Source organism: Phacochoerus africanus, chromosome 12 (assembly GCF_016906955.1).
Source record: "Phacochoerus africanus isolate WHEZ1 chromosome 12, ROS_Pafr_v1, whole genome shotgun sequence".
NCBI classification, from domain to species: Eukaryota; Metazoa; Chordata; class Mammalia; order Artiodactyla; family Suidae; genus Phacochoerus; species Phacochoerus africanus.
The window spans coordinates 28,838,862-28,855,079 of NC_062555.1; the positions used below are offsets into that span (position 1 = coordinate 28,838,862).

The 16,218-nt window shown below is 46.6% G+C and overlaps 1 protein-coding gene across 3 annotated transcripts in view; it reads left to right on the plus strand.

The window, feature by feature from the left end:
* The window catches only part of CAMSAP2 (calmodulin regulated spectrin associated protein family member 2), an 86,807-nt gene that overhangs the window by 50,897 nt on the left and 19,692 nt on the right, over nt 1–16,218 (plus strand). The window contains exons 5-9 of one of the 3 annotated variants that reach the window (XM_047754530.1): nt 5,322–5,354; nt 8,721–8,862; nt 9,405–9,544; nt 12,593–12,686; nt 14,518–14,590. In XM_047754530.1, coding sequence (XP_047610486.1) covers nt 5,322–5,354; nt 8,721–8,862; nt 9,405–9,544; nt 12,593–12,686; nt 14,518–14,590 — 482 coding nt within the window. The remainder of the gene's footprint in view (nt 1–5,321; nt 5,355–8,720; nt 8,863–9,404; nt 9,545–12,592; nt 12,687–14,517; nt 14,591–16,218) is intronic. The other 2 variants (XM_047754528.1, XM_047754529.1) reach the window with 2 other exon arrangements.

The following is a 16,218-nucleotide window of genomic DNA, read 5'->3' on the forward strand; positions in this document are numbered from 1 at the left end:
TTAACCCACTGAACAAGGCCAGGGATCAAACCTGCATCCTCATGGATGCTAGTCAGATTCATTTCCACTGCGCCATGACGGGAACTCCAATCATTTTATTCTTGATTTTCCTTCTTATAACAGTGGAGGTCTTCATCCTTTTCTCCTTTCAGGGAAGAAAGTGGGAAAGAGATCACCATGCCTCCACCCACTTCAGCTCGTGCCAGCTGCAGCCCGGATGCCCGGCAGTGGTGTGGCTGTCACCCACCCACCTGTGTGCGGAGCCCAGGGTGTTCCACCTCTTGTCCTTGTCCAGGGTTCCTCCACTCAGCTTTCACTATTACATCCATCTTCTGGGTGAAATACAGGCTGTGTGGAGGGGCTACATTGTCAGTGAATTTAAATTCCAAGGGTATTAAAATTAATGCCGGAATTAAAATTCCAAGGGCATTTCTGTAGGGTCTGTCAAGACCCTCTGATGATATATTTCTGATTGTTGAGCTGGTTGGGGGCTCTGAGAGGAAGGCATTTTAAATACCGCCAGGTCCTAGGGGAATGTTTCATTTAAAGAGTTACTTTCGTTCCAGTTGCTCTTTTTGCTTCCGATCCTCCTTTTGATTCCAGAGTGTGATGTGTAGATAAATTCCAACAGCAGATAAACAAGTACCTTTTTGGTGTAAGTTGCTTGAGCATTTTATATTTTTATTTGCAAAATCTGGCAGCCCTGCCTTAACAACCTCTAAGCCTTAAAGCCAGTGACCTGCGATGCAACATTCATTCTCTGAGTTTGTGCAGGAGTTTCTGCTGTGGCGCAGCGGCTTAAGGATCCTGCATTGTCTCTGCAGCAGCTCAGGTCGTTGCTGAGGCACAGGTTCAATCCCCAGCCTGGCACAGTGGGTTAAGAGTCTGGTGCTGTCACAGCCGTGGTGTAGGTCACAGCTATGGCTCAGATTCCATCCCTGCTCTGGGAACTTCCATGTGCCATGGATGGGTACAGCCAAAAAACGAGTTTGAAGTTCCCATTGTGGCTCAGCAGATTAAGAATCCAACTAGTATCCATGAGCATGTGGGTTCGATCCCTGGTCTCACTCAGTGGGTTAAGGATGTTGAGAGGTAACTGACACACAACATCGTGATTATTGGACTTACAGATGCTGAGAAACAATTGCCACAGTAAGTTTGGTTATAATCCATCATCTCCTGTAAATAGGCTGTCATTCCTTTTTCCTTAGGTTGATTGCATATGGTCAAAATACCGACCACCAAAGTTACTTGCCCACCTCTTCACTGTAGTTACGTTATTCTTTTCAAATACATTTGGGTTATTGGTTTCTGTTTTCTTTTCATGTTTGTTTTTCTTTTTACGGCTACACCTGCAGCATATGGAGGTTCCCAGGCTAGGGGTTGAATCGGAGCTGCAGCTGCTGGCCTACACCACAGCCACAGCAGCTCAGGATCCGAGCTGTCTGTGACCTGCACCACAGTTCACGGCAACGCTGGATCCTTAACCCACTGAGCAAGGCCAGGGAGCGAACCTGCGTCCTCACAGACACTGTGTTGTGTCCTTAACCCGCTGAGTCACCACGGAAACGCCTCATTTCCCGTTTTTTGCCCCAGCCTTGTTGATTTAATCTAGTTTTTTGAATATTAGAACATCATCGTAATTCCAGAATCTGAACTGCACAGAAGGTGGACTCGGGGAAGTCTCCCTCCCCCGTCTCTGCCTCTTCCTCCCCTGACTCCCCACCCACCCTCGCAGGTAACCATTTGGTTTCTCCTTCTTGTGTTTGTTTTTACCCCAGTAAGCACATATGTATATGTTCTTTTTTCTCCTTTCTAACACAAAATGGAATATGTTGATTCTTTTGCAGTTTGCTCTTTTCATTAACAGTATATCCAGGAAACCACCCCTTAATTATATCCCCAGGGATCTTCCTCTTTTTCACAGCAGCTTTGTACTCCTTTGTGTGTATGTATCGTAGTTTTCTCACCCACTTTTCCATGGACGTTTATGTAGTGTCTAGTATCCTGCAATTGCAAATAATGCTAGAGGAGTTCCTGTCATGGTGCAGTGGTTAACAAATCCGACTAGGAACCATGAGGTTGTGGGTTTGATCCCTGGCCTTGCTCAGTGGGTTAAGGATCTGGCGTTGCTGTGAGCTGTGGTGTAGGTCGCAGACGCGGCTCAGATCCTGCGTTGCTGTGGCTCTGGAGTAGGCCAGTGGCTACGGTTCCAATTCGACCCCTAGCCTGGGAACCTCCATATGCCGCGGAAGCAGCCCTAGAAAAGGCAAAAAGGCCAAAAAAATAAAATAAAATAAAATAATGCTAGAGTTCCCATCGCGGCTCAGCGGTAACCAACCCGACTAGTGTCCATGAAGATGCAGGTTTGATCCCTGGCCTCTCTCAGTGGGTAAAGGATCTGGCGTTGCCGTGAGCTGTGGTGCAGGTCACAGACGGCTCAGATCCTGAGTTGCTGTGGCTGTGGTGTAGGCCGGCCGCTGCAGCTCCGATTCGACCCCTCGCCTGGGATCTTCCATATGCTGTGGGTATGGCCCTAAAAATAAAAATTTTAAAAATTAAAAAATAACAAACAGTTCCCCAGGAATAATGTTATTTATATACTTCTGTATTCTTGGATTTTTGGTGTCAATTCCCTAGAAATTGGATTGCTAGGGTGAAGGGAAGATGCATATGTAGTTTGGTAGCTGGTGCCAGAATCTCCTCCAGAGGGATTTGTGTCATTTTACAGCCCCATCAGCAGCTCATCACAGCTTTGGACCCATAGCAGGGAAGAGAGAGGGAAGAGAGGCTTGCGTCTAAGGCGTCATGAGGTGACAGCGTCACAGCTGTGACTAGGCCCTTAAAGGATCCCAACTTTTTGAGGTCTCCAGGGAAGGCACGTCCAACGAGCATCCTCCCAGCAGGGCCCAAGAGCTCCCCGAAGTTCAGGGATTATCCTGGATCCCAGTGACTGTTGATCCCCTGAGGAAGACAGGACTGTTTGGGGAATATTAATGGCACATCCTCAAATGAACCCAATTTTAAGTTGAGCCCACATGTGTGACAGTGGACAGGAGGAATGCTCTGAGTCAGCGCCATTCCGGGGAATCTGAGCTGCCCAGGTCGGTCCCTGCCATCGATGAGGACTTGGCGAGAAGTTCTCCCTCCACCTGTCGTCCAGGGACTGCTGAAAACTCTTAGCTCTCATCATTACTTACATCTTAAAACAGCATTTGAGGTTGCAGCTTGCCCAGTTCTTCCCTGAAAACCAAAGCGGGCGGAGCTGTGGGTCACTTCAGACGTTGTCACCCTGCAGCCAGAACCTGTGCAGAGGCGGGAACAGGGCTGCATGGAGGCTGTGGGTGTGCATTTGTGGTGCGTTCACCCTTTCTAGTGGTGTTGCCTTCAGCTCGCCAGGCCGTGTGTTTTCCCTGCTCCTGTCGGGTCGCCTTCCAGGGCGATGCGAGCCAGTGGAGAGGCGGGGAGGGCCCAAGTCCCAAGTAGTAAGGAGCTCAAGTATTGGGTATTTCACCAGCAATGCAGACTCACTGGAACCCTGGAGACTCCTTTGCCCATTTCCTACCTCGAGTAATCCAGATACTTTGTTGTTATCAGTTTCTTTGTAATGGATTCTTCGAGTCTTGAAAACAAGAAAACTCCTGTTTTTGAAATTCCTATTATCTGTTCGGAACCCTGACACATTCTCAGTGGCTTCCTGCTCTTGCACTTTTTGTGGCTATTTAAACTGCAGCTGCCAAAAAACGTTTGGTCAAATGAGAGATTAAAATATATGAAACAAAAGTATCACACTTATTTTTCCTGACGCAATAGGAAAAATTGTTTGGAAATAATATCTCTTTGTGGGAAGCTGGTGTTTTCTGATTCTTAAAAGTACCTTATTTATATTCTTTTTCCAAATAATCTTATTTTTACTATTAATTTCTGTGGGAGAAACTTTCCACATAAAAGTTGAATATGAATTTTTAGCTCAGATCCCATTCAGTTTGGTTCACTTCAACAAGGCTTTATTTAGGGCTGCCAGGAAGCTGTGCTAGGAAATACAGGGATAAACAGTCACAAATTATTAATTCACATTATCTGAAATTAGGGGTTTATTATAGTCATCTCCTTTAAAGACATGGGGCATTATATTCTTTGGGACACCCCTAGATAGAAAAATGAGTAACATTTATATTCTCTTTATGTTAGCAGCTCCTTGCTTTAGAAACTCTAGTTAAAGATACTAACTGGTAAGAATTGCCGACTATTTTTTTCCCCATTAATTGAAAGAAATTCCTTTTTTTTTTTTTTGCCATTTCTAGGGCCGCTTCCTCGGCACATGGAGGTTCCCAGGCTAGGAGTCTAATCAGAGCTGTAGCCACTGGCCTACGCCACAGCCACAGCCACAGCCACAGATACACTAGATCTGAGCCACATCTGCAACCTACACCACAGCTCACGGCAACGCCAGGTCCTTAGCCCACTGAGCGAGGCCAGGGATCGAACCCGCAATCTCATGGATCCTAGTCAGGTTCATTAACCACTGAGCCACGACGGGAACTCCAGAAATTCTTTATCTAGTTGAAGGAAGGGATTCACTTCTCCTCGCTGTTCACTTTATGCACGCACTTAGCAACAGTCTTCATTCCTTTCCTTTTGGAAGAATACTGCTTGTCAGACCTGGTCTCCAAATGATTACAAGTTTAATGATAGCACAGCCAGCCCTAGAATCTTTCTCCTCCCTCTTGTGACATAGAGTTATTTTTAATATGATGCATGATTCCAGAACTGGGGAATAGGAGTTCCCGTCATGGCTCAGTGGAAACGAATCCGACGAGGAGCCATGAAGTGGCGGGTTCGATCCCAGGCCTCACTCAGTGGGTAAAGGATCCAGCGTCGCCATGAGCTGTGGTGTGGGTTGCAGATGTGGCTCGGATCTGGCATTGCTGTGGCTGTGGCTGTGGCGTAGGCCGGCAGCTGTAGCTCCGATTAGACCCTTAGCCTGGGAACCTCCATATGCCGCGAGTCTGGCCCTGAAAAGCTGAAACCCCAAAACAACTGGGAAATAAAATTCTTTACTGCCAAAATGTGTGTATGTCCTGGCTGTCCTGCAGAGGACTGTCGTGATGGGGGGTGGAGGCCGGGGTCTTTGTCATTAGGAACCTCTATATATTTTAAGCTAAAATTTAAAGTGTTAACATTTTTTAAAATGTCATGAGAACTGTAAGCTTGGAACTCCGTTGTCAGAAGCTTTACTGTCACTTGTTAATTAAAAATAATTCTGATGGATTTTCCCTTCCCTTTTGCTTTTCCCTTTCTTCCTGCTGCTTCCTCTGAAGTCTGCTTCCCAATGGTTTTGGAAACTGGTCCCAGTAAGTCCGCCCGCTTCTTCAGCTGCTCTCCAGACGCGTAGCTGTGCAGTGGTTTGTGTGTGTCTTACTCATACAGTCATCCCTAGAATTCTGTTAGTCACAGGGGAAGAGTATTGGATTTTAAGATATTGGATCTTAACATAAAATATAAAGAATTAAAAAAATCTGTCCAGAGGAGTTCCCATTGTGGCTCAGTGGTAACAAATCTGACTAGTCTCCATGAGGACTCAGGTTCCATCCCTGGCCTCGATCAGTGTGTTAAGGATCCAGCATTGCCATGAGCTGTGGTGCAGGTCGCAGATTCGGCTCGGATCCTGCATTGCTGTGGCTGTGGTGTAGGCCAGTGGCCACAGCTCCGATTGGACCCCTAGCCTGGAAACCTCCATATGCCATGGGTGCAACCGTAAAAAAGACAAAAAAAAAAAAAGAAAAAAAAAGAAAAAAAAAAGAAAATCTGTCCAGAGTTTGGATTAGAAACTTTAGAAATAATTTTAAGTGTAAGCTCGTCTGTCAGTATTCATAGACCATTGGTAACTAGGTAATAAGAAAAGGTATGGATATAGATTTGCATTAGTTTTAAATGGTAGTAAAATTGAATGTAAATTGCATGTGTACATTATTACATTTTAAAATCATCTTTTCGAAAGAACCATTTGGCCTCAATTATAGAGGACACTTTTTGTGTAATAAGTGACACTAGTCTTGGGTTCCTGTCAGTATTGGACCTAAACTGTATTCAGTTCTGGCTTCACTTGAAGAGTTGATCTTTCAGAATGAAATCTGGGGGTTAGACCACTTCAGACGTATTTTATACCCTCAGAAGCAAAAATAATAACTTAGAGGTATACCATAATGCTGACAGATAGAAATTATGTCTCTTTTAAATGGCAGATCTCTCATTTTGTAGAAGGAGCAGGAACTGTTTCCATGCGGCAAGTGTAAAAGACTCTAACTTTCATGAACTGAGAAGGAACTTTTTTTGGGCCCATGACTTCAAGATTAAAAGTTGGTTTCCCTGCTCCATCTTCTACAGTATGATCTTCAGGAAGATGTTTTGGCGTGCTGGTTAGAAATCTCTGTCTGGCCTCAGCATAGGCATTTACAACTACAGCCTTATGAAGCTGTGCATGCGCGTGCGCATACGCACACGCACACACACACACACACACACACACGGGTAGCGCTGCTTGGCAGAGTGCGACAGGACACAGCCCACGGTTCAGTTCTTGGTTCCCCGACCCTGGGTGCCCAGCTCGGTCCAGGTCAGATTGTGGGCCCAGAGAAGCTGGGGCCTTGGGCGCTACTTCCCGCCCGCTTAGAGGATTTCCAAGAGCAGCCGTGCTGTTTCTTGCAGCCAGGGAACAGGGTGAGGGGCTGGAAGAGGCCCCGGGCAGTTCTTTCTCCTTGTCACCCTTCCCCTCCCTCTTTTCCTCTCTTCTCCTGGTTGATATTTTTTTTTTGTCTTTTGTTGTTGTTATTGTTGTTGTTGTTGTTGTTGTTGTTGTTGCTATTTCTTGGGCCGCTCCCTCGGCATATGGAGGTTCCCAGGCTAGGGGTTGAATCGGAGCCGTAGCCACCGGCCCACGCCAGAGCCACAGCAATGCGGGATCCGAGCCGCGTCTGCCACCTACACCACAGCGCACGGCAACGCCGGATCGTTAACCCACTGAGCAAGGCCAGGGATTGAACCTGCAACCTCATGGTTCCTAGTCGGATTCGTTAACCACTGCGCCACGACGGGAACTCCCCTCCTGGTTGATTTTTAAGCTTCTGCCAGCAGCACCATGAGGAGGTTGTCTAAAGATTATGTAAAAGTCAGTAATCAATCAAGGAATTTATGTAGCAGTGCATGTGTGTGATTTTTGTGAGTAAAGGTACTCTGAGCTTGGCACACAGCATCGATACAGACGTGTAGTCTGCACTGATTCTTAAGAACAAGCTCCTCGGAAGATCTTTGCGAGGAAGTGTCCCCGGGGCTTGTGCTCAGGCAGCCAGCGAGAGGGAAGGAGTGATGATGTCGCCTCATTACGGTGGACACCTTTCTGGGGATGTCTGACTTCACTGCCACATAGTAAACCTCCTTCAGTAAATTATTTTTCTATTTTTATTCTCACGAAAGTATGATATTTCGTCATTGTACTTTAATTATGAAATAGAAAGATGACCAATTTAGAGGGAGCGAGAAGAAATGTTAGTTTTGATGACTCAAAAAAACCTCTACTTAAATATCAGTAACCACCATAACTGTAAATTTTGCAAACAAAATACTTGGATGCCCATCTTCATCGAGCCTTCCAGTGTGACTTTTCTGGGCTGGAGGAGGGCTAGTGGCTGATAACAGCTGACCTCTGTACCTGCTTGCCGTGTGTCTGGGGTGTGCTGTGTGTGTCCAGGGTGTGCATTGCGCTGTGTGTGTCTGGGGTGTGCATTGTGCTGTGTGCACATGGAGTGTGCATCGCGCTGTGTGTCCTCCGTCTTGCTGGGAAGGAGGTACTCTCTGATTCACAGATGGGGAAACTGAGAAGTAGGCTTTCAGTAGCTTGTCCAGGATCACAGAGCTAAGAAGTGGCAGAATCAGGACTCGAGCCTGGACATCTGACCCAAGAGCTTGTTCCCTTAGCCTCCGAGTTTTGCAGCACGTCTCGTTTTTAGAGGACTGTCTTACACACATGTATCCGGTCACACCAACCAATCTTTAAAAAAACCCAAAGTTTCTTTTTTTCTGAGAGGGAGCAGAGATCCTATACTTGCTCTGTTGCTAATTCATGGGACCTCAGCGGGGAGGGTTTTTTTGGCTTCGCAGTTGTGGCGCTCTGTGTGCATCCTCGTAACCTTCAGAAGCCAGAACACTCCTCGGGGTGTTGTTATTCCAGTGGCCCGCAGCCCCTTGCTCAGTGCCGGGTTTCCTTTCTGCTCTTCTCCACCCGCCCCCCCACCGCTGCGGCCACTCCTGCGAGTCTTTCCGCCGCTGTTCCGTTCGCTGGCGCTTCCCCTGTGAGAACGTGCCGTCTAGATTGGGTCTCACGTGAAAGTGCGCGAACTTCAGCGTCTGTGGAGGAGCGGGAGTGATGCTTTGGGTACAGAATATTCAGGATCTGTTTTTCGATGCTTCCGCGTTGAGGTTTTTAGGCTCAAAGAACGTCACGTGGATGAGCAGTGTGATGTCATAGTGAGTCCTTAGCCTCAGAACCCCGTGCTGCTGGGAAACAAGGGCTGGCAGTAAATGTTTAGAAGGAGGGGGGTTGTGAGTCATGGGCCTTCTCCTCGACGTGCGCTCTGTCGCCGTGCATGAGAGCCCCGGTCCAGTCTTGCCCTGGGTGTGCAGTTTAGTCTTTACTTACGGTCGTCTCTCTTCTTGTGCTGCAGGCCCGTTACAGGAAGGAGCAGGCGTTGCTTAAGCAACTGCCTTGCATCCCGCTGGTGGAAAACTTGCTGAAGGACGGTGCGGACGGCTGCGCCTTAGCTGCTCTCATTCACTTTTACTGTCCTGATGCTGTCAGGTTAGAGGGTAAGCGCTCCCTTGAAATGCTGCTGAACTGTGAGTACGTGGCCGCAGAGACTTAAAACAACAGTGTTTGATAAGTAACAGAGACTTTTTAAAAAAGAGCATTTGTGGGAGTTCCCATTGTGGCTCAGTGGTTAACGAATCCAACCAGCATCCATGAGGGCGCAGGTTCGATCCCTGCATTGCCATGAGCTGTGGTGTAGGTCGCAGACTCGGCTCAGATCCGGCATAGGCTGGAGGCTGCAGGAGGCTCCGATTCAACCCCTAGCCTGGGAACCTCCATATGCTTCGGGTGCAGCCCTAAAAAGACAAAGAAAAGCAGAGCATTTACATATGATTCTGAGGAAGGCAGTTGAAGGAGGGAGGGTGTGGTTCCCGAGTCTTTCTGTGTAATGAGCACATTTACATGTGTGTGTGTGTGAGAGAGAGAGAGAGAGACACAGATTCTCCGTAGTCGTAGTTGTGTATTTGCATTGTTACTAATTGCAAAATGGACATGAAGTGTGTATTAGCAAAACTAACCCTTGCTCTTTTCCCGTCTGAAGATATTTGCTTGAAAGAAACCATGTCTTTGGCTGACAGCCTGTATAACCTGCAGCTGATTCAGGAGTTCTGCCGAGAGTACCTGAACCAGTGCTGCCACTTCACCCTGGAAGACATGCTCTACGCCGCTTCCTCCATCAAGGTGCCAAGTCATTCCCGCAGCCTCCCCCATGCTTCACGCTTGTTGCAGAAACATATAACTTGATGCGTAAACAGTCTAGCAGCTTGAAGTTAACAGAATTAACTAATTTCGGTAGAAAGGACTTTTGGAAAAAGTTTTTAATTTTCTCCCTGATTTTGTGGTTGGGGATTGATTATGTGCATATGCTGTTAGCTGTGGGTTCCTTTTACAGCTCAGGCTGCATTTGGTCACAGGGCAGAACGAATCTGCTGTCCTGAGGTGGTCAGCAGAATAGTGTGAGCCATAAGCGCTTCTGGTTCCTGGATGGACGCTGAGGTGTGGTGCGAGCTGGACCTGTGGCTGCCTTGGCCTGCGGGTGGGGACGGTGGACTGTCTGGGAAGAAGGGTCCTCAGAGCCTCAGGGTCCCAGAACTGGGGGCACAACCTCAGGAAAGAAAGAGGGGAGGAAATATTAAAATTGTCTGGAAGTGAACCTTTTCAAAAGTAATTCCTTTTAGGAGTTTCCATCGTGGCTCAGTGGTTAACGAACCTGACTAGTAACCATGAGGACGTGGGTTCGATCCCTGGCCTCGGTCAGTGGGTTAAGGATCCGGCGTTGCCGTGAGCTGTGGTGTAGATTGCAGATACAGCTCAGACCCCACATTGCTGTGGCTGTGGCGTGGGCCGGCGGCTACAGCTCTGATTGGATCCCTAGCCTGGGAACCTCCATATGCTGCAGGGGCGGCCCTAAAAAAAAGTGCACAGTAGATATACAGGGATTGTTCGTGGTGGTGAATAGTTGGAAATAGTTCATCTTATAGGGACGTTAGTAAAACGTTTTATAATAGAGTTGAGCTGTTTGAAGGAAGGAAGCAGAGGTGTTCTTATAACAGAAATCACACCAAGACGTCATGAAGTGCAGCAGGCAAGCAGCACACATTACATGTAACACGTAATTTACATGTATTTGAAAATCTTTTTTCTGTGTGTGTGCAGATCTACACACATTCATAGATGCACGGGAAAAGGTCTATAGCGAGACAAACACAAAACTCTTAACCATGGTGTCTTCTTAGTGCAGCATTGGGATTGGGGGGAGCAGTTAAAGTCTACTCTTCCTTTTTATTCTCTGTTCTGTATGTTTGTCTTCTTCGATGCTGTTTAAGATATTGTTTAAGAAGGTTAATATGTAGCTGCATGACAGACTGTCTTAACTAAAAGGAGGAAAGAAGAGCTTTTAAATGAAATTAATTTGGTGTCATTCCTGGAATATGGTGACAGATGTACTGCTGTTTAATCACCGTCAGTTCAGAAAGAAACTCTTCATAAACTTCGGTCCCTGGGAAATTTTTCTCACTGTGCTGACATCTTGTGGTCAAATGGTGCAGTTACATCTTTAGGACGTTACTTCCCAAGGGGCTTACAATAGATTTTTTCCAGCTTCCTTGAGATGTAACCGATACACAGCATCATCTGAGTTTAAGGTGTACAGTGTGTTGACCTGATAGGCATGTTTTGCAAGATGATTTTCACCATGGTGCTAACAGAATTACCCCATCACGTCGCTCCTTGTGAACGCTTAAGGTCTGCTCTTTGACCGTTTCCAAGTATATAACACAGCATCACTAATGGAATTTCTTAGATCCTCTAGAACTTACTTTTTAATTGAGAGTTTGTGCCCCCCCCTTTCCCCACCCAGTCCCTGGTCACCACACTGCTCTCCGTCTTCGGGAGTGTGATTTTCTTAGACTCTGCCTGCAAGGGAGGCGGTGCAGTGTTTGTGGTCAGCTCCCCACCAGACCTCACTTAGCACGATGCCCTCAGGTCCACCTCCATCTAGTCAGCGTCTCAGAGCCAGTAACTCACAAATATTTGAACGTCCCCAGCTTAGTCGCGGTGAGAAAGCAGAGTGGATGACCTCGGAGCCTTTGGGCCTTGAAATTGTTCTGCATTAACCAGGAAGAGGGAGGCACCTGGCACTGCAGAGCGTTTCCAGGGGGTCACTTTGAAAACCAAAATTAGTGTGAAATAAGACCTCACTCAGCAGATGTTGCTCAATAGCAACAATTTCAGTAGATGCCAGGTCCCCAGAGTTTAGAAGGTATGATCTGACCTTAATTATATAAACAGATTTTGTATGGGGCAGTTTTTTAAACTTACTGAATGCCTATAATTAAAATAACTCTTCATGTTTATAGTTTTTAAATGCACTTGACAGTATAAACCTGTAGTGGAAATGCGCTTTTGAAGACCTGCATGTTCCTTTCATTTTAAGCCATTTAAAAAATTATTCAAGGAGTTCCCACTGTGACACAATGGGTTAAGAACCCAACTGCAGCAGCTCAGAGGCGCAGGTTCAGTCCCCAGCATGGCACCATGGGTTAAAGGATCCGGCGTGGCCACTGCTATGGCTCGGATTCAGTCCCTGGGCTGGGAACTCCATGTGCCATGGGTGCGGCCATAAAAAAAAAAATTATTCACATTTTCAAATAGAATTAATAAAAGGCAAATGACATTGTTGACTTATCCTGAATAACTTTTTAAAATCAGGTGGCTCTATCAAATTGTCTAAATAATGTTTTTGTTATGTTTCGAAATGAAGAACTGGCCGGTACCAATCCAGAGGTGCGTGCTTTAGCACCTGCTGTGTGTGCTGTAGCGTTTAGCATCGCCAAGCACATGGAGAAAGTGCTCTTCAACTAGACACCTGGTGATGTCTTGAAGAAGTTTCTTCCAGACCTGGAAAGATCTTACTTTGTTTAAGGCGAACACCGCTCTCTGGGTCTGAGCCGTTCCAGCCGCGGAAGAAGAGCGCCTTGCGTGCTGTCAGATCCTGCACAGCCGGTGGCGCTGAGCCTCCGCGTGAGCAGCAGAGTAGATGGGCAGAGAGGGCTGCGTGGTTGTGTGTGTCTTCTGTCCTAGATGTAGTTGCTAGAGTAGACATGACTCGGTGAAGAGTGATCACTGCTTCAGGCTGTGTTTTCACAGGGAGAGCAGTCGAGTCCTGCTTGTTGCCGCCTCCTGGTCCGGCTGCTCCTAACTGCTCTCATCCCTGTCTCGCTGCCGTAGAGTAACTACTTGGTGTTCATGGCCGAGCTCTTCTGGTGGTTCGAAGTCGTGAAGCCCTCCTTCGTCCAGCCGCGCGTGCTTCGTCCACACGGAGGTGATCTGCATTCCCACCACCAACGCGGAAAGTTGATGCAGCCTCACCGGGTTATTCTTGTAGAGGGAAGCCTGTTACTGTCTCATGTGCCAGCTGGTAGCCTTGATACACTCTGCATCTTTAGTATCGGAAGCCACCAAGGTCTCTGGGGGAGACGGAGGCTGCAGGAGGAAGAGGAGGTGGCCCGAGGGGCCCCGAATCCCAAGGCTGGGCTTGTGGGGCTTTTAGCTTTAACTTTGTCCCACTTTCTTTGAGCATCTTCTGCCCCTATCCCTAGCTTTCGTTCCTTGTTAGTTTTAACATTATTCCCCAGAAGCCACTCAAATTATGGCTTTTGAATTATGTAATTTGAGTTTGCCATTCATCCATAACGAGGCTCGTGTGTATGTTTTTAAGCCTAGGGTGCTTGTGAGTATTCCACTCTCATGATCCGTTATTGCACATGGTAAGATCACTAGTCAGAATCACAGAGGTGAGTTGCTCTGAAGGCCTCTGGAAATAAAGAGCCACACAAAAAAATCTTGCTATGGTTTCTCTAGAGCAAGACAAATTTTCCATTGGCTTCCGCTATAAAACCAGGGGTTTATTTCTATAGGAAAAAAACAATTCCAGTGACAAGTCTGGCCACGCTAGAGAGCTGTCCCCAGACTAACTGGCCAGCACAGAGCACCACCACATGGCCCATCTAGCTCGGTACTTCCCTTGGCTCCACGTCTTTCCTGTTTCCCCTTGTGTCTCCCCTGCCCCCCAAAAAATATTAAAGAAGAGAAGGAGACAGGGAGGGCTGGGGGAGGCATCCACTCCAGTGGATCCACTCCACTCCAGAGCCTCAGCCCTCGCGGCCCAGGCCGAGTTCTGTGAACTACTTGGCAATGGGTGTCTAACCAGCTCTGGCCCCTTGCTTGAGGCAGGGGCTAGACAGCGAGTCATTTTGTGACAAAGCACATTTGGAGAAGACTGGAGACCCTGCCTGAGCCCACTCAGTAAAGCCAGATGTCCTTAGTGGTTACCAGAACCAGTATCTGTACAACTTTTTACTGCTGCCATGGAGTTTTCGTATATACTGTTTCGTATGAAGCCCACTATTCAGAGTACTCAATAGCTGTTCTGCTAGGTCTCAAAGACAGGGAAAAAAATGAGACTTACATACAAAAATATACATTTTACAGTGGGATTAATTATCAGCCCATGAAATTCTGTCTCTGATTACAAAATACCAACTACTTCATAGATGGAAAAGTGACCATGTGTGACTGAAGTTCCAGGAAAGTTTTATTAGAATTAGACACCCACCTGCTTTTATTTTAAATGTCTGCATCTATCTCACACTGAGCCTTTTTTTTCCCTCCAGCCTGAATTAAGTAAGTGTATTTTCTAAGCCAGAGCACTTCAAAAAGAATTTAAAGAAAATACGTCCTTTTGAAAATTATTTAAGGCATTCCCATTATGGCTCAGCGGGTGAAGAACTCAACATAGTGTCCGCGAGCACGCAGGTTCGATCCCTGACCTCGCTCAGTGGGTTAAGGATCCAGTGTTGCCACAGGTGTGCTGTAGGTCACAGACGCAGCTCGCATCTGGTGTGGCTGTGGCTGTGGCGTACATAGGCTGGCACCTGCAGCTCCCGTTCAACCCCTAGCCCAGGAACTTCCATATGCTACAAGTGTGGCCCTAAAAAGGAAAAAAAAAATGATTTAAGAAAACTAAATACACTGTGATTTCTCTGTAAGTAATAAGGAAGATTGAGAGACATTTATTGGTGGTTCAGAACTCTTGAAATAACCTGGGAAACATGCTGAGTATGTGACTCTGAGGGTTTCCTCTCTCGTTGTAGCAGAACCTGTGGATGGTTTGCCATCGGCCCCCGTGGCAAGCACCTCCCTGGACAGCTCTGGCCTCGCACCCAGGTAATCCACAGTGTCCGTTCCACACGCTGACAAAATCAGACTTTATCCCCTTAGCGCATTCGACTTTTCAGTTGGGTTTTGAACTAAAGGTTTCATTAACTTCCCTTATTAAAGCCTGTTTTTAATGTCAGCAGTGTAATCGAAATTTGCAGTGAAATGAATGTTTTATAAATAGGATTTTGAAATTTGCAGTGAAATGAATGTTTTATAAATAGGCTTGTATGAATCACACTGAAGAGGAAGAATATATTCTAAGTCATCAGCCTGAAACTGATCTTCTGCTATGTAACTTGTTTATACCTGAGATTATATAATGCTTAAAGAGAAGTAACTCTTAGGCCTCAGGGGCATTTTTTAAATCTTATTTGGATTTTTTAATTTTTTAATATTTTTGTAAACTTTTAAGGCGGTTTTCAATGCTGGATTTTTTTTTTTTTTTTTTTGGTGCTGGTTACTATAATTATTGAGAAATGACAATGAGATGTTTATTGTCATATGGAATCTTTATCTAATGCCTTAGTGCCTAATATCAGGAACTGAATTGAAAACAAACATATTAGGATAACCCTAGCTTCTGAACCAGGTAGGTGATAGAGACATTAACTTGTTTAAAATGTGAAAAGGGGAGTTCCCGTCGTGGTGCAGTGGTTAACGAATCCGACTAGGAACCATGAGGTTGCGGGTTCGATCCCTGGCCTTGATCAGTGGGTTAACGATCCGGCGTTGCCCTGAGCTGTGGTGTAGGTTGCAGACGCGGCTCGGATCCCGCGTTGCTGTGTCTCTAGTGTAGGCCGGCGGCTGTAGCTCCGATTTGACCCCTAGCCTGGGAACCTCCATATGCCACAGGAGCGGCCCAAGAAATAGAAAAAAGACAAAAAAAAAAGTGAAAAGGCAGATCCTGTGAGCAGCTTTTAATGTGAATTCATTAGAACCAAAAACATATATTGACTCTGGACTCCCCAGTTTATCTGAATTTTTTTTTTTTTTTTTTTTTTAGTGTAAAGCAGATGTATCTTGTGGGGTTTTTTAAGAAATTCAAGCAGGTCTGTTACAAAATACATTTAAAAATTATGAATAAGAAATTGAAGGTACTTTTTGCGTGACTTCTCAGTTTAACCTAAAAATGCGACCTTGTGCTGGTGCTGTCACCTGCTCCTCTCTGCTCTATGCTAACAGGTGGGCACAGAAGCGCTACAGCTCTTACCACCTCTGCAGGGCTTCTTAGCGCTGTGCGCGTCTGGTCTCGGAAACTTGCCTGAGGGATAGGAAAGCGCTGTCCTCCCCTCTCCCTCTGACTTACTCCTGTCGCCTCCATCAGGGCTTCTGTTGGGTAACGGGCTCCTAGACGTGCCATGGAGGGGCCGCCCCGGGAGCCTCTCCAGCTTACCCTCCGGGAAACCTGTCTACACCCTGTCTCCTTGGCCTTCCCGGAGCTGCTTGTGTAGTGACAGCTCCATCCTTGAAAATGTAGAAGACACTCGATCGTCAAGGTCGTAACTCTCATACTATTAAATCTTTAAAACCTCTGAAACCTGCCACTTAAAAGACGAGGTTAGGAGTTCCCATCGTGGCGCAGCGGAAATGAATCTGACTAGGAACCATGAGGTTTCAGGTTCTATCCCTGGCCT